This window comes from Manacus candei, unplaced genomic scaffold (assembly GCF_025592945.1).
Source record: "Manacus candei isolate 608988 ecotype Guabito, Panama unplaced genomic scaffold, ASM2559294v1 h1tg000029l, whole genome shotgun sequence".
Taxonomy (NCBI): Eukaryota; Metazoa; Chordata; class Aves; order Passeriformes; family Pipridae; genus Manacus; species Manacus candei.
Window position 1 is genome coordinate 2,034,305 of NW_026138077.1, and position 18,844 is coordinate 2,053,148.

Consider the following 18,844-nt stretch of genomic DNA (forward strand, 5'->3'; position numbering starts at 1 on the left):
GCCATGCTGAAGGTCGCTCTCCAGAGCTGCTGTGTTTACAGTACCAGCTCCCGGTGACATGTGACTGCCACTGCCAGCATTTCTGCCCCCAGAAAACACGGGATCCCCTGGCTCCGGATTCCGGGCACGGAGGCTGCTCACAGCCAACAGGACAGGGGAGTCAAGCCCAACTCCTCCTTGGTTGACTTGTTTTCCTTCTTACAACTAGTCCTCTGGGACTCAGATTGAAAGGAGACATTTCTGTCCACCACATGCTCCAGCCAACATTCCCATCGGGCATTCCCAGGGGTTTAAGGCCCAGTTTCAGTGACACAAGAGTCACCACAGCACAAGGACCATTTCCATGAGGAACAGGCCACAGAGCTTCCCAATCCTCTGGCCTCCCAGAGCTCAGCCAGGAGAGAAAAAGATGGACACCTTCACAAAGTGCCTTTGCAGGACAGATGGTCAAACATCCCTCCAACCCACCTGAGGGGATGTTCTCCATGGAGAGCTGGTCAAACACCCACCATGACCCACCTGAGGGGATGTTCTACTTGGGGAGATGGTCAAACAGCCCTCATGACCCACCTGAGGGGATGTGCTCCATGGAGAGCTGGTCAAACAGCCCTCATGACCCACCTGAGGGGATGTTCTACTTGGGGAGATGGTCAAACACCCACCATGTCCCACCTGAGGGGATGTTCTCCATGAAGAGATGGTCAAACACCCACCATGACCCACCTGAGGGGATGTTCTCCGTGGGGAGATGGTCAAACACCCACCATGACCCACCTGAGGGGATGTTCTCCATGGGGAGATGGTCAAACACCCACCATGACCCACCTGAGGGGATGTTCTCCATGGAGAGATGGTCAAACATCCCTCATGACCCACCTGAGGGGATGTTCTCCGTGGTGACCCTGGGGATTACATCTGGGCTCCACAGTCTCCATTTACAAAGAATCACAAGATCATCAAGGCTGGAAGAGACCTTCAAGATCATCCAGTCCAACCAACCCCACCATAATCACCCCTAAACCACACCCACGAGCCTCTTCAATGCTTCCAGAAACTCTACCACCTCCCTGGGTAAGTTATTCCAATGCCTGACCACTTTTTCAGGGAATTTTTTTTTTAATAGCTAATTTGAACCTCCCCTGGTGCAACTTGAGGCCATTTCACCTCACCCATGGCAGAACAGAGTAACCCCCACCTCACTACAACCTCCTGCCAAGTACTTGTAGAAAGCAACAAGGTTCCCCTTGACCTCTTCCCCAGAAGGAAAGAGTTGGGAAAGGAAGGAATTCCACCTGGGAACATCTGATTCTGCCTTCAGCTCCAGCTTCACTGCCATTCCAAGGACTTCACGGGCTGCCTCCTTACAGCTGTAAAGTTCCCTGTAAATGCCTCATGTGGGAGAAAAGTGTCTTCAACAGTAAAATCTTTGATTTAGGGGAATGGACTCTCTCAGGAAGCTTCATCCTTCCCGGGAACAACCCAACTGGCCAAAGGACAGGAGGGGAAGGGAAGACCATGCAAAATTACAACACAACCCACACCAATCAGTATTCCAAGGCTGAATCGAAATCCTGGGATCACAACGAGTTACAAGAGGAAACAACCAAACAACTTTTAACAGCCAAGTAAGTCCCTGTTCCCATCCAAACTTTCTCAGAGGATCTGGCATTTCTGTTTCTGAAGAGCATGAGGAAAACAGACCCTTTTTTGCATTTTGATCCCATCCAGCCTCCTTCCCTTAATATTTGCCACCTTCCCACAAGCTCAGCTCAGACTCCACTGGGAACTTGTAGAAGTGTCAGTAGAGCTGAGCAGTAACCACACAATGAACCCAAGTCCTCTTTCCATGCTGTCCTTGAAAGGAGAGGCGGCATGGATTGGATGCTGTTGGAAAAGGCTGGGAACAAGTGTTCACAGTGATCCCTTCTCTTCCTTCTCTGCTGGGTTTTAAAGGAATAAATTTAGAAGGAGCAAGTACCTTTAATTCTTCCTTCCTCTGGAACATACAGCTGATTTAAGGGTTTCTTGAAGTTATCTGTATTTAACAGGGGGGTGCCTGAAGCGGTTCCCAGCACCGTCCTGCTCCCATGGAAAAATCGGATCTCCAGCCACCGTGGCCTCCTCCAAGCGGAGACTCCAGGAGCAAGGCTCTGCTGGCTTCTGAGCTTACAACACAGAAGGGCAGGGAATAAATCTTCAGCAACAAAAGAACCAACATCAACGCAGGAGGATGGAAAACAGGAGGGAAGGAAAGAGGAGAATCCACGTCAGCTCCCACGTGGTGAGATCACACACACCCCTGACTTGGGAGGATGCACATGAAGATGAAGACAGATGTGTATTGATTTGTCTCCCAACACAGGGGCTGCCTTATTTAATGGAAGACAGCAGAGAGAAACCTCTGGGATAAACCAGCAGTGGAAGAATCCATTTCCCCACCAGGAAAAATCGATGATTATCCATTTTCCCTCTTATCCTCCTGAATTGGAGAAAACGAGCTCAGTGCAGCTCCCATCTGCTCCCCTCCCAGATGTTCCTCCAGCTCTGGAATCCCTAGCACAGTCTGTACCAAACCTTCTTTGATAGGATTTCCTTCCCAAACTTGATCAGTAAAGCAGCTTCACTCGGGCTGCTAAATTTAGTGCCTTGACCGTGTAACCCACAGAGCCGGACACACCGAGGGGCTCTCCCGGGATTCAGCAGTTCTGTCCAGCTCATTTTAAGTTGGGAATAGGCTCACTCCTCGTTCTGGAGCAGCACACAGGCTCCAATTACGTAAAAGAACACAAGTGCAGAATAACAAAGTCTTTAAGCAAGACCCACGCTGAGAGCTCCGAGCTCCCCTGCAGCACTTTCCCAAATAAAAAGGGAGGGGGGGAAGGAATACAAAGCCCATTTACTGCAACACTCACAGATGAAAAACTGCAATTGCTCTGCCCTGACATCTGGTTTCTATTTCGCTCCCATTCTATCAGGTTACATAACAAACAGATGATGCACCAGAGCCCCGGAGTTCTTCGAGGCTCGGATTTGGTGTTTACATTCCTCGGCACAAAAATCCCAGCTATGCCACACACGGGGTGTGCGGGGCAGACAAAGCACTCGAGACAAACAGCTCACAAAGGGAAAGTCGGACCAAGTCAGAGCGATTGGGGAGTGTGGGCGTGTTTGTAACAGAAGATCCCGTATGGAAAACGCCGCGTCCCCCAGCGCGGCTCCGGAATTGGATGTGCACGCGACAGCACTCGCGGCTGTGCAGGCAAAGTTTATGCGAACAGGCCACAGGGAACACACAAGTTTACACTCAGCAAGTGCCAACTGTAATGATGCAAACACGAATTCCACCCTGCCCTGTTATCTAACCAAGTGCAAACTCCCAGGGCCTTCCTCCACCTTCTCATTTGGGGCTTTCCTTTTCTTCCAGACCCCGGTACTTGTCAGTCCCTTGTGCTGTCAGGGTGATTCACAGCCTGGACAGCACGTGGCCAGCTTTGGAAATCGGGCATCCACTTTGCTGACCTTGTCCCCAGACACTGCAAACTTTCTTCTGAGTGGACAGCACATCCTTCCTCGGCAGCAATTCAGGAAGTCATGCAGTGCTAATAGAGCTGACTCAGCTGAACACGGGGCCCAGTGACCCCCTCTCCCTCCCCAAAACACAGCACGCAGGGATGAACACACCACGGGCTGCACAGGCACAGAGCTCGGCTGCTCCGGTGCTGCTCTCTCAGGAGCTGGAATAATCCTCAATCATTCACAGATCCCATGGCCATGGAAAACTGCGTTCACAAAAGCGTCCCCAGACTTTTAAGTTACCCCCAAGCTTCTCACTGCACATTTAATTGCCAGCTTGGCCTTCTTCACCTGCACTTTTTGGGCCAGCAAAAGCACATTACAAAGCACCAGAATAGCCAGAATTCTATACTCATCTAACATCATTCTATCCTCTGTGCTCATCCTGGGTTCCCTGTTTTGGTTTCTTAGCAGCCCTAAACATCTCGTGCTGCTCACTGTCAGGCAGGACTCTGGTCTAGATAAACCTGCAGGTACAGCCCACTCTAAGATGGGATTTAGAGTTTCAGGAAAGCCCAAGTCCCACGGGAACTTGCCCATTTTGGCAAGTTCTTTTTGAGAGAAGCAAGCACAGGCCCCCACTCTGTGTGAGAGGAATAAGAGAGGTAGAGGAACAATCACTACAATCTCAGGGTGTAAAATGTGTCCTGTAAGAGAGCAAACCAACAAGAACAGGTACAAGATCCCTGTTCTGTGGTGGGAAGACACCTGCCAAGACTCCCTGTGGATGGGACCTCTCCGAGTAGGAGATTAGTGACATTTAAGCTGGAGCCAAATATGAAAAATAATAAAAGCACAGACGGATATCACTGCAATTCTTGCTCATTTCCAAAGGCCACTTACTGGCTTTTCTCCTCACCTTCTCCTTCCATAACTCTGCACACATTCACTCAGATGACATCAGAAACAGGGAAGGCATTAGTCATGTGCAGACAAGTGGAAAAATGCTCTAAAATACCACTTTTCAAGGAGCCTGTTCCTCAGGTACTACAAGTGTCTCTCTGCCACCAACTCCAGCAAACACATGAGGAAAAAGGATATTTTCCTGGTCACAAATAACTTCTGGCCATGTCTTAATAAGTTTATCATTGAGCTGCAAGCAGGCAATTAATAGTAGTAGTAGTAGTAGTATTTTTTTAGAACAAACCAGATGCATTCCACTCTTACCATGAGGTGTTTTTCCCCTCTGAATGTTTTCACCCTGGACTAGGTTCTTACAAAGCCCACAGAGAGCTACTCCAAGAGCAGCTTGGGGGAAGACAAAAGGAAAAAGGGGGAAAAAAAAAAGAGAAAAAAGCAACAAAACAATGCTGTCTCCCCATTACAAAAAATCCAACAGCTCAAATATTTCAGGTGTCCTAAGGAAATCCCCTGAAAACCAAACACAGAGGAAAAGAGCCCAGAGCAGAGGTAGAGTTGCTCCAGCCAACATCCCCACAAGGGATGGCAGTTCCTTACTCCAAGACATAACTTACACCTACCCCCACCCTGCTGCTGTTCTGGAAGCATCCAAATTCCTATGCTCAGTCTTCCATTTCGCCTTCAAGAGATCTTTAGGTGTCCATCCATGAAAGCACATCAGATGGGTCGTGTTCCACACTTCAAACAATTCAACTGCAACAGCTTTTTTACAAATCTAAGAAATCCCAGCGAGTTACTCAAAGGCAGCTGCTTTTTTGGGAGTTCTCTACAGCAAAATGGGTTGTTGAGGCAAAAATTTGTCATTGCAGCAGGGGGAAAAGAAAAAAAAACAGGAGAGGGAACTCCCCAGGGCAGCTGGAGGATGCAGAGGGAGTTTTAATTCTATGCCTCCCAATTTAGAGCAGCAAGTGACAGCAGCACAGGGGCTGCAAGGCTGGGACTTGCTCAGAGGCCACGATGCAGAAGCTGTTCCTTCAGCACCAAAATTTTTAAGTGCTTATTCATCCCTGCTTGTCATCTGTAAGCAACTACTCCTCCATTCACTCCAGGCTGGCAGAACACACAGGAGCTTCGCTTTTACTATTAGAAATGATGCTATTTTTGCCTCTGAGTAGCACAAATCCCACATCCTCCACACGCCTCACCCCCAGCTATTGTGTCTTCCCGAGCTGGAGGTGTTTTCCTGCCGTAGCTTCACCTGCTGGGAGCAGTGGGGAGCGAACTGTGCCACGTGTGAGACTGGGAACAGCCACTGTTTAATTAATGAAGAGCCACACGTGGCCACCAAACCACGGCTGCCACCACAACAGTCCCATCTGTGCCCAACCCCCCGAGCTTTTGGCACCACCATCACCTTCCCCTACCAAGGGTTGAGCTGCCACGGCCCAATCCAGCACCGAGGGGACAATCCTCACATGGTTTAATTTATTTCCTCAGCATCTAAACAAGGGCTTGAGCTGAAAGTACAATGGGGCAGCTCAGATACCTCTGATTGCATCCCAGGCCTGAGTCAGGAGATGTGGAAGCTCCAAGTGAGACATTTTCTAATTAAAGGACTCAGCAGGAGACTAGTGAGTGTCCAGCAGCCACCACTGGTTTCAGTCTGGGAGGAGGAAGGAGAAACACCTCCCTGTGGGATTTTTTTCTCCCTGTGCACAAAGGTATCCCCTACATGGCTCAGTCAGCAAAATGATTCACTTGGAAGAGGCAGAGTGATAAATAACAGGGATCTAAGCTGATAAATCACTTAGAATTTTGCAATACGAAGAATATATTAACAAACCAAGACGCCATTAACAGCTTGTCAACGTGACCAGACCAGTGGAGCTCACAGACATGATGAACACAGGTGGAAAACAGTAACAAAAAGATATTAAAACAGTGAATATTGAGCATTCTGCTCAAAACCTCTGAGAGATGTCCATGAAGATTGTATCTTTGCCAGAGACCAATCTCACCAACAGTTCCTAAACACTACTTAATGCTTCTTAGTGCAAAGTAATTCCAGGTGGAGATACTGGGGGGGGGGGAAGCCACTGTAGTTCAAAAGAAACAGTCCCACACTTGTTTCTTGCAAGAGAAGAAAGGAGTTTCTAGCAAAACAAATTATCTTCCAACACAACCGTGTCTCCTGCCTCTGCCTGCTAAAGCCACAAACATGTACGTGCCTAAACCAACTACTACAGAATTATTTCTGAATAAAAACAAGCTCCTCCTGCAGAGCTCTGTGGCTTCGGGAGCCTGAAAAGCAAACTGAAGCACCACAACCACAGTCCTTGATCCCAGCTCACCATCCCTCGCAGAAATCCAGCTCTCGTGACCGGCGGTTCCTGAGGATTCTCCAGCCAGCCCCTCCCGCAGCTTCCACAGTGAAATACAAACCAAAATGAGCAGCAAAGAAGGAACTGTCGAGTCCATATGAAGCTATTTTGAAATTCCTTCCATAAGGAAGAAAGCTGATACAGTTTTAGGCTCCAAGGGCCCCTTGCTCCTGCCCAAAGTTCCAAGGGATGTGTGGGATGCTGTGCTCTGCTCTCTTTCCAGCTCGGGATTATGAGGGTGCCACAGGAATTGCAGCCTTAGGGGAACAATAGCAAGGTAAGTAAGGCCTGGCTTTCCCTGAGAGCATCTGCTCAGCTGGCCAATCCCAAATTTACAAAAACACTGCCCAGGGCATCCCACCAAACCCTGTCCATGCTCCAGGAATGAGCTCCAGCAAAGGGAGATGCTGGAACAGCCATGAGACAGGGCAGGGATGTCTCACAAGTACCTCTAGGGACTCCACAGAATCATGGAATCATTAAGGTTGGAGAAGCCCTCTAAGATCATCAAGTCCAACCTCCAACCCAGCACCACCACCACTGTGTCCCACTAAACCTCAGGTGGCACATCCACACGTTCTTTGAACACTTCCAGGGATGGGGACTCCACCACTGCCCTGGGCAGTCTGTTCCAATGCCTTACATCCCTTTCCATAAAAAAGCTGCCTCCAGGCCCAAAGGAAGTCAAAGACACTCCTCAGTGTGTGATGGCCAGCCCAGAGAGGGCCCAGAACCAACCCTCAGCTCCAGGGAGGGAACAACCACACCGTGTCCCAGCCTGATTGATGGATTTTCACTCTCAAGCTCCACTGGGAAAAAAGGGCTGGGGGAATACTCTGTGCACATATTCTGCATTAAAATTGATCAACACAGGTAGATCTCAACGAGTATCAGTCTGAAATGGAAGACAGGTGGAGGAAGGCAAAGGGGAGACACCAACGCTGCAGCTCCAACACTTGGAACAAGATAAAAAATCCAAGAAAATACAGAGCTTCTCAAATCCCTAAGTCAGGCTGAGAACAAGCCACACTCTTTGGCAGTGCAAGGCAACTCTGAGTGGACAGTTTTCTCACCAAACAGGTGTCCCGCCTCTTAAAGTATTTCCAGACCCAAATCCCACCCAGGCCTGTCCTTCCAGGCTTCCTCCTGCCTGCAGCAGGGGCATGGGGCATCAGCATCACCCCCCGGTTGTTTTTCAAAGCACAGGAAGAGTATCTGCAGGAGTTTCTGGTGGAACAAACAGTTTGGTTTAGAGCAGCTACAGCTGGTTTCTCAAAACTGGCAAAAGTAACTTTCAAAAGTTGCTTTCATCCATGAGTGCGATGTCGAGGAATTTTCTCCACCCCCCCACCAGCAGTTTTTGATTGTATTTACATACAGATTAGGAGAATTAAAATATATATATATATATATATATATATATATATATATATATATATATATATATTTTAGAAATATTCTTATTTATAAAATATTCTTATCAAAGCTGCTCAACTACTCCATTCCAGGCAGGGCAGTTGGGGAGGCTTTGGCTCAGTGGTGCAAGTGGGAGGAGGGAGATGCTCCCAGAAAGCCCAAACGAGCTGTTCCATCAGGGTATTCTCCAAGGAGAAACCTCTGGAGTCTGGGAGAACCAACAGGGTCCATCCCACCCTCTGACTGCACTGCCAAGCAGCAGCACACAGATCATTCCAGCCTCTCCAGCAGCTCCCTCGAGCTTCCCTGCAGGAATTAAAGGGCAGAGTGATGACTGAAGTGTCCCACTGCTGCTACTCTGTGATAGGGGAAGGAGGTCTTTAAATCTAAATCCACCACTCACAGGCATTTCTGTGGTGTCTCCAGCAGGAGGACAATATTTCAGGGGTTTCTCTCTCCTACCTAATACATACAGATACCAGGTGTCCCCAAAATGAAGCTCTGAAACCTGCCCACCCCTTCACCAGGTTCCTCTCCCCCCATTTCCAGCAGCTTTCAGCACCTGGTTTGCACAACAGTTGTTCCAGCAAAGGGCTTTGTAGAAAGTTTCTTTCATCTAGTGGCTGGAACATCTAAAGATCAAGTCACTGTTGCCCAATTCCTTTGGGCAATCATTCCCCAAACATCACGTTCCTTTGTGCAACACCATCCACAGTTTCCCTGACAAAAGCAAACATCAGAATTGCCGGTAAAGTAAAAAAAAAAAAAAAAAAAAGGCAGCTCAAAAATGAGCCTCACAAACCACCAGAGGTGAAGAAGTGAAACGAGTTTGCCTTCACTCAGGAGAACCCAAAACCAAGGAGAGCACGGAGCAGACACAGGGGATGCTCCTCCAAGCTCGGCTGCCTCTGCCAGGTGACAGTTCTGTAGCAGAGCAGAGACAAAAGTGACACACACCGGGATGGTCCCTGAGCTCTCTGGAGACAACCAGCTAAGCCCTGAGTTCCGGGGATCTTCCCTTCCCCACTCACACAAACACATCCCAGGCAGCTGAGGTGGGATCTGTGGCAAAGGCATCGCCACAAACACCTTTTTCTCCCTAGTAAATCCAACATACATACTTGAAAAAATTATCCTCTAAGTTTAAATCAATTTTTACAGATAAAGTAAAATTCCAGAAGCCAAAACGTTAAGGGGAGGGGGTGGAAAGGGGGTTTGTAACCCGAGATGCAGCAGCTCTGCCACCCCAAACGTGCACTCTTGGACTTGACCGCTTTGCAGCTGCAAAATTGGCAACCTCTGGCCCGCTTTGGGGGCTGCTGCAGTCCAAGTGTATTTACGCTGACAGAGACAAGCAAAGGTTGTGACGATTTATTGACGCAAGAGCCACTTGGTGCTCCCTGCCAGGAATTAATCAGTGCAGGAGGAGCAGGAATTCTCTGTAAGCGCTTTGGTGAGCTGCTAAAAACAACAAGAATGACCAACACAATCAAAAAGAGAGGAGGGGGGGAAAAAAAAAGGATTAAGAGGGCAACTTTTCCACAGCAGCTTCTTTAGAAGGACTCAGAAATCACCAGCAGGCAGTGCCAGAACAGAACTATTTCATAACTCTCCTTGTGAAAAAGAAAATACGTGAGAAGACTAAATCAGAGCTTTCCCAAACCTCTGTCAACACAACCTGATGCTGTGTTTGTTCAGATGAAACTGCCTCAGATACATTTGGGGGAGGTGGAGGTGGTGGCTGAGGGGCAGTGACCCTCCAGGTTGGCTCAACCTGCCGCCATTCGGGATCCAAAGGAGGAAAAGAGGCACCAGTCCCATCACCTGTTTGAAAGAGCTGCTGCACAAAGCTCCACTTGAAATTCAAAATCCAAAGGAAAGGGTTTAATGCAGACTGAAGGAACAGCACCAGCCCTACCTGCCAAGAAGGCATCATGACAAACCTGTCAAGAGCTCCGAGCCTGCAGAACAGGCCTTCCACCTGCTGGAAAGGGAAAAAAAAAGGAAGGGAAAAAGCCATCTCATGCCAATCAGATTCTTGCTGCTGGCAGGGAAGAGATGCCAAAGCCCTTCTCCTGGTTTTGGTAAGCTGTGAGGATCACATGCCTTCTCCTGGCAGGGGTCCTGTGAGACCAGTGGCACCTTAGTTAGAATAAAGCAAGTTCTTGGAAGTTTCAGAGATTTTTTTCCTAAAGTGACAGACATCAAAGATTCAATACTTCGATGGACTTTCAGAGTTTGCTGCATGGTCTTTTTACTGTTGTGGGTTATTTTTTGACTAGAGAAGTTGGTTAAAACTTGGTGCTAATAATGCCAAGGTCACAGGTTCAATCCCCTGGAAGGGCCATTCACTTAAGAGCTGGACTCGATGATCCTTGTGGGTCCCTTCCACCCCAGAATATCCTGTGATTCTGCTTGCTCTAGTTCAGGTTTTTCTGTCTTCCCATAGGAGCAGTTCAAGCATTTTCTAGATCAGGAGTGAAAAGAGTTTCAACCTGTTTCTTTTTATAGGCAGCACAAAATAAAGGTCACGGTTAACAGAGGGGTTAAGTCTGTTTAAGCAGACAGTGTGAGTCTGAAGTGCTGACACAGAAGAGCAAAACACAACTCTCAATGGATTCCCTGAAAATCACCAGGCTTTAAGGGCTTCCTGCCTGAAGAACTGTCAATTGATCAAAACTACCTTTACAAAAGTAGTTCACAAACCACCTTCCCTCAGATCCCTCAGCAAACAACCCAGGGGAGGGGAGGGGAGGGAGCATTTCCCCCCTCCCGGCTGCTCCCGAAGAGTCGCCCATGGGCACAGCCCCCCATGGGCACAGCCCCCCATGGGCACAGCCCCCCATGGGCACAGCCCCCCGGCCCTCGGGGCTGCCCCTGCTGCCTCCCAGGACAGAAGGGTCACCTGGAGCCAAGGCTGGCAGTTCAACCCTCCCAAACCAGACCTTGCTCCCATTCCAGTTCCAATGTGCCCCAGAAAGCTATTTATGTGGTTTGGCAACACAACAGCCGCAAACAACACGAGGGCAGAGATTCCAGAATAGTCAAAGGGGCAGGATTGACTTTTTTTTCTTTGTTGTTAACAAATTATTTCTTTGAATTCAGCTGCAATTTCTCCAACATCCTGATCCCAGCCCTGCCATAGAGTTTCCTCCACTGGAAGCAAATCTTCCTTGCCCACGGTTGGAAGTTTCTTCTGGAGAAGGTGGCACTGGCAAAAAACTGCTTGTTCAGGGTTAAGTAAAAGGAATTATTTGGGATTACTCAGCCCCTGGTACAACCAAAATGACAGAAAGGAAAAAAACGGGACTGATAAAGTAAAATTTACTGATAAAGTAAAATTTACTTTATCAGCCCTCCCCCCCAAAACAATCCCCATCACACATGACTAGAGGTTCAGACGGTATTTTAATGGTGATGCTACAACCTTCCCCATTCTTCCCCCCTTTCCCAGGTATCCACAGGCTCCCAGTCTCCCCGGGTTGACCTTGCACAGCCAATCTGGCAGAACCTACTCCCACTCTGGAATTCACGCCTTCAAAATAAACCTGGTGTGGCTACATCAAAGTTGAGCTGAGCAGCTACAAACACTGGGAAGAGTAATCCCAGCCTGTGGATTCCTTGGCAAAACCTGTGGTGCCAGGGTTCAAAGGAGGATGAACAATTCCCCACTGAATCCCAAACACGCTCGTGGGCCCCTGAAAACACCCGCGAGAACCAGTGCCAACGGTGGGACCTTCAAGCTGAAACAGGACGACCTCAAAAAAGCCCACTTGAGGTTATTCCTGTCTGGAATTCACCTTTCAATAGGTGGGAAGTTTAATATCAGCCTTCGGAGAGGCTACAAACCTGTTGCAACATTTCAGCACATCAGTCCATCAAGGATGAGCCAAAGCAATTCCCAGTGGGAACAGGGAGAGCTGCTGAGCTTCTCCAGGCAAACAAGGGCATCTGATTTCCCCCAACAGCCCATGAAACAACAGTATTTCGATTTGGGTGATAGAAACAAGATGTTTCAAAGATGTGCTGAAGTATTAATTTTAGTTTTCTTAAAGGAATGATAAATTTTATGCCCCATTTCTCAGGGGTTTGACCACCCCACCTTGCAGGTGTCAGTGCACTTCAAAGCCCTTCCTTAAGGGCCTAAATATCAACAACGAAATAAATAAATAAAAGCATGTGGGGAAATTCCTGCTATCTGGCATGTTCTGGGGAGAAAGAGATCACAAAGCCTTTACTGAAGGATGGGTGAATTACTAACACATCCACAATTTTTCCTTCTCCAGTCAGGCACCTGCTACGCCATCTTCACTCACTCCTGGCTGTTTTCTGACTCTAAAATCAGATGTTAAAGGATGAAGAAATATACTAAAAACTGCACCAAAAGAAGAAGTGTCATTGCGATTGTTTCTCACTCTTCTTCCTGACCCAACAATACCACAGACTCACAGAACCATGGAATCTCCTGGGCTGGAAGGGACTCTCAAGGATCATCCAGCCCTGCCCAGGACACCCCAACAATCCAACCCTGTGCCTGAAAGTATAATCCAAATTATCCTGGAGCTCTGGCAGCCTTGGGGCTGTGCCCACTGCCCTGGGGAGCCTGGGCAGTGCCAACCACCCTCTGGGGGAAGAACCTTTGCCTGAGATCCAGCCTAAGCTTCCCCTGGCACAGCTCCAGCCGTTCCCTGGGGTCCTACATGGAAACAACTTTAAAAACATTTTCAGCAGAGTTTGACCAAGAGCTCTCAGAAATAAAGCTCTATTTTCCCTTTTGCAGTACCTGCCAAAGCACAGGTACCAGACAGCCAAATTCCCAGACTTAAAGGATGAAAAATGCTGTGTACGGCTGACATCCCTCTGGGAATAAGTGGATTTTCTGCCCCTGTTCTCATATCACTTTCAGAATCAGTGGGATGACTGAAGTGATCCTTCTCCATCAGCTCTGTCCCAATTATCTGCCCACATCAAGAGCACCCCAAGAAGCCTCATCAGTGTGAGGCCTGGCATGAAGGCCACAAGCTGAATAATTCAAAATAAACCCCCAGAAATCCTTGTTCAGCCCAGTAACAAATGTAATTTGGGCAGGTACACACAGATGAGATACAGGTCAAACTGAGGTTGACTAAAAGTGAGTAACAAAAATATAGCAACTGCATAGAAAAAGGTTTGTCTCCTTTCCAACTGAGACACAAGATTCCAAGGACTATCTCAAACATTATTATAGAATCACCTGACTTTAAAAGTATGACCTTTTTTATATCCTTTACCTACCCTGTACCTCATTCAAAATAATCCAGAGTTCTCTGCCTCTCATCACAAGTACCTGCTTCTCATCTTTGCACTGCAGGACACATCACAGGCTGAAAAACTTCCTTTAGAAACAGGCTTTTAAAGAATTCCTAAGTGCAAGAACTGCATTTAAAGAAAAAGCAGAAATGAGAGGAACGTACTTGGCAGGGACACTGACCTAGCAGGAACTTCAACTTGAACCCCAAGTTGAAGCACAAAACAATTCTTCTCTTTTGAGGGTACAATAAAACCCTTGTACAGAAAGTCCCAACTATTTGATGCTCCAGAAAGTGAAAACTTCACAGGTTTCATGGGAGCAGACTTAAAACTTTCAAGGTCCTTAAAATGACACTGTTCCTGGAGGAAATCCAGGGCAGGCTCAGCTCCCAGGTACGGAAGAACTGGAATGCAGGTGGAGTAGGTGTCCTGTCGTGGGTCGAAGAAAGAGAAGTGGATGGAGACATGGCCAGTTCCCACCCGCACAGGTTTGCAGCTCTTCTGCCAGAGTTTGTTGCTGAGTTTTACTCCACAGACAGCCTCAAAGTTTTAATCAACAAGTGCAAAGCATTTATTTCACAGAATCCCAGACTGGTTTGGGTTGAAAAGGACTTTAAAGTTCATCCAGTGCCACCCCCTGCCACGGGCAGGGACACCTTCCACTAGCCCAGGTTGCTCCAAGCCCCATCCAACCTGGCCTTGGACACTTCCAGGGATGGGGAATCAACAACCATCCTGTTACCTCTGCTGGGCCTGCCAAGCAGTTGAACTGTTCCCTAAAACTTCAGCTTCCCATGAAGCACAGATGTGGCTATGTGGGAAGAGGACAGGTCTGGAGAAATCTTTGTATTTCCAATTAAAGAAAGCACCAGAGAGAAGAAGGTTGGACCTGCAGTCACCATAGCAATGACTTACTTGCAAACAGGAGCCTGAATGCCCAAGCCTAGAATTATCCAGCAGCAATGACCCACAGCACCAGATCGGTGGGGAGAAGCAGGAATCCCTGGAAGTGTCCAAGGCCAGGTTGGACGGGGCTTGGAGCAACCTGGGCTAGTGGAAGGTGTCCCTGCCCGTGGCAGGGGGTGGAATGAGATGAGCTTTAAGTTCCCTTCCAACCCAAACCCTTCTATGATTCCATGATACGCCACGTCCAGGTGTTCTTCCAGAGCACAGCCACCGAGTACCTGCCAAAGGAGGGCTGGAATTTACCGCCCCAGTCCTTCTGTTTATTGAAAGAACACTCTTGCCCCCAGATAACTTACACAGACAGACTCATTACTGCCAGAAAGTAGGTCAGTGTCATTTAAAGCCGCTTTGAAATGCATCTCCACAGAAACTTCTTAATCTTTCAAAAGAGAACCCATCAAATATTTATTGCACGGTGCAAAACGCTGGAGACGCTCACGGGGAAAGCTCTTCTGTGTGCTGCATGAAATGGCTTTCCATGCCTCGTTGAGCCATGGAATATGAAAGGAGAGTGGCTTTGTGCAGATAAAACCCTGTACAAAAGTCCTTATCAGCCCAGCAAATCACAGCACGTGACTCCCCAACTCGTTTTCCCAGCGCTGTGTGATCACACGAAGCTTTCCCGGTGTCTCCTCTCAGTCTTAATGATCCCCCTGCAGATTTTTCCCCTACCAGCCAGGCAAGTACGTTCTTCAAACTTCAATATTCCTAATTATCAAACATTCAGCACTGCAAAATGTAGCTGAAATTTGCATCTCTGCAAGAGTGGCTCCAGAAAAAAAGGATGGAGCATTTGCATTCAGTCTGGCTAATTCCTGCAAGATAACATTTCATACACAAAATGCTCCATTGAACAGGGAGATCTGCAGCTTTTACAAAGGAAAGTGAACTTTAAACAAATACAAATCAGTTGAGTGATTAACTTTAAGTGTTTCGGTTTTTTAAAACTAATCTTTATGTATAACCAGTATCAGCAGAACAATCTTTACTGATTAAAGAAGCGAATGAGAGCGAAACTCAAGCCACTGAAAATTAAGAGGGGAGGGAGAAGGAGACTGCAAGGAATCATTTAAGGTCAATGAAAGAGGAAAAAACCTCAAAGCACAAAAAAAAAAGGCTACGAAAAACCCCCCACATACTCACAGCCCAGTGAGCCTGGGTAAGCTGAGCACCATCAGCACCACGGGTTACATAAGGCAAGTTTAAATCGTGGCCAACAGGTTAAGGAGTGAAACTAAACACACTTTCCCCTGCCCCTCCAAGCTTTGTCATAATCCTAAATGTTATCTTAATTAGCCTAATTTTCTTAATTATACTTTGCAGCAACTTGAGCTTTCGTAGCAGAATTTCTGCGGTTTTTTTCCAGCTTTGTTCCAGCACTGGAAGAGGCGGCGGCTCCTCTGCCAAAAGCCAAAGGGCACGTGATGCCTCCGAGCTTGGTCTTGGCTGGGTCTGCACAGCACAGGGAAAAGCCCATCCTCCTGTCACCTCACTCTCCAGTTTCAGCCCCTTTCCCACTCAAAGCAACTCCCATTCCTGCCCAGGAATCTCCAAGACCTCCCCGACACCTGCCGGGAGCTGATTGTGCCTGCAGCGAGAGGGACACCAGCACCCCACCAGCTTCTCCTGCTCCACACGTGTTTCTGTGGCAAGTTAAGATCACAAGAGCTGCTGGTCTTAACCCAAATTTCAAGAAGGACACCATGGAAAGAGCCTTCAGCCCAGGAAACAGAGCTCAAGGTCTTCACTCTGTGCGCAGGGCTCAGACTGATTCACCCATCGAAGTTCTTGAGGATTAACTTTTCCCACCTGGGTATCTGGCTTCTCCAAAAGCTGCTCCTTGTTCTCTGAGAAATCTCACTCCAAAACACAACAAAAGGGGCAGTGGTGGGGGAAGAAGTCACACTTTTCTCCCCCAACTTAGTTTTCTCCATATCTCTTCACCCTGTTCCGTGAGAAGCCCTCAGCGCCCAACACTTCTCACAGGAGTGAAAGGACAATAAAGAAAAAGCACAGGAAAGAAACCCCCAAACCACTTTCATTCATCTACCCTGCAACAACTTTATGGCACTGTTCCTAAAACATCCCATTAGTGCTGGGTTTGGAGAAGATTAGAGAAGAAAGCTTGTACCCACTGAAGCAAGGTTTAATAGGCTCTCGAGTTAAGCCAGAGCCATCCCTTAAACAATGCACATCATTAGGAATAATTACCTTGAGCTGTATAATCAACACCCCTATCACAACTGACATAAGAAGTCCAGATGTCATCTCTGGCAAGGGCTGGGAAATATTTCTGCTCCTTGTTATAAAACTGACTCTTAAAAGAGAAATGAGCCCTAAGAACACCGGGCGGGGGGGAAAAACCACCATGATGAACTGGAGAACTTCAACCCAAAATAAGAATCCAGCACCCAGGGGAACACAGGGTGTCCAAAGCAATCCTGCTGAGCTGCCACATCCCATTGTAGATAAGGTTGTTAGAAAAAGGAAACTCAGACTGACTTTTAGTGTTCCAGACACACTGAGCCAAAGCAGCAGAACCAGCAGAGCCAGGACAAAAAAGAGGCAGATGACGAATTATAAAGGAAAGCAAGAGAAATCAGCAGCAGGGTTCCATCAACACTCCCAACCAGGAAGGTCAGCACCACTTCCTGGATATCTGGAGGGCTGCTCCTTAAGAAGCAAAGCAATATCCATGGTTGGGTTTGGAATACAGGGAGGTATTTAAGGTATCCCACCACAACAAGAGCAGGCGGCCACAGCTCCCCAGTCTCACCCCAAAGTGAGACAGGAAAATACTGAACTAACAATTATCCATTCTCTGAAGAACAGATCTCTTGAAAAACATCACTTTGCAAGAGGTGTCCCAGGTATACTTAAGTTTCCCAACTCCTCATAGTTTCAAAATCTACATAATGGAAGTAGAGGTCAGATTTTTGTTTTTTTCTTTTTTGATAACACTGATCATTTCAGAGACTTAGAAACTCGTTCCAGTTGCTAGGAGAGTGTGAGATTTAACACTGCTTCTTGGGAGCTCCAGCATCCTTATTTATTGCAGGATTTGTTTGCCCACAAATAAGCAGTTCCTTAAGTCTTAGGAGCTGTTTGCTGGCTTCTAACACTTCAGTCTTATTTAACTCTTAACCCAAACCTGATTAAAATGAAGTCACGAAGTAATCTCTCGGAGGCAGAGTTAAATAAGTCCTTCCACGTGCCTGGTTGTTGCTGGATTACTTGATTCCCAGCAGCCATTTTTTGTACCATACACTGACACAGCCAAAGGATAATTAAAATTCCTCTCCCAAAGTTCACAAAGCTCCGCCTAACTAACACAAAGTTACCCAAAAACTCACTACATACAAATGTATGAGGCACCTCTAAGCTCAAGAGCAGGTAACTGAGTAGCTACAGATCCTCTTGACAGACAGAAATGCCCAATTTTGTAGTGATGAATCGGGTCTTAAATTACAAGACACGTTAGAGATAATCCCCCAGACAACAGTGAGGTGGATCAACTGACTCCTGTTCCAGCAAAACTATTCTTTCCTATTAAAAAGCACTTTAAAAGTCAAAGAGTTTTCTTAAATTTCCGTGAAGACACCAGCAGGACCGTGCCCATTCCTTACAGGTACGTTCCATATCCTGAAGGCTCATCAGCATAGATTTAACAAATTAAACATCTGGTTAATGACTCAGAAAACTCCAACAGCTTCCAGTGATGCCACAATTAGAAACCTAAATTTTAGAGCAATTAGAAACCCGAAATGGTAAGATTTCCTTGTAACTCTGGTAACAGCAACAGCATTTTCCACCTTCACACAAAGTTTTAGTTCTAAGCCAAGCAGAGGAACAGGGAGAGGGTCTGGATTATCATTTCAACACCACAAAAGGTCTGTTGGTGCAGCAAATACCGTGTGTTTTGGGGTCGTGGCTGGAATTCCAGGTGGTGTTGCCCTTACCTGGATGGCTTTGGGAGCTCATTGCTGGTAGTGTCTAGTCCTTGGGAGAAGGGACTCGAGATCAGTTCCACGGAGTAAGAGCAGCTCAAAAGAGCTCCAAAGCTTCACCAATACATAGGAATTGGAAGTGGGGATTAAATCATGGCCACCTTATAAAATCCAGGGCACAGTGACATGCTGAGTTGTATGGGAAGTAATCCAAGAGGGTGGCAGAATATCTTCTAATGGCTTTTAAAATGGGAACCTGCAATTAAAGAAAAAGATGTCTATGTTAGCAAATTAAGACTAACAACCATTTAAATTACACATTGTATAACTTATTTATCCCCTAGATTAAACTCCAATACTATTTTAGTCATTAAAGGTTGCAGAAAGAGTAATTTTCAGAGTTATAAATGT

The 18,844-nt window shown here is 47.2% G+C and overlaps 1 protein-coding gene across 5 annotated transcripts in view; it reads right to left on the reverse strand.

Annotated features, from left to right (window-relative positions):
* Positions 1-18,844, reverse strand: part of HDAC4 (histone deacetylase 4) — a 195,567-nt gene that overhangs the window by 150,981 nt on the left and 25,742 nt on the right. For all 5 annotated transcript variants that reach the window (XM_051791018.1, XM_051791016.1, XM_051791017.1 and 2 more), the window contains exon 2: positions 18,446-18,689. In XM_051791018.1, coding sequence (XP_051646978.1) covers positions 18,446-18,467 — 22 coding nt within the window. In that variant the 5' untranslated portion in view covers positions 18,468-18,689. The remainder of the gene's footprint in view (positions 1-18,445; positions 18,690-18,844) is intronic.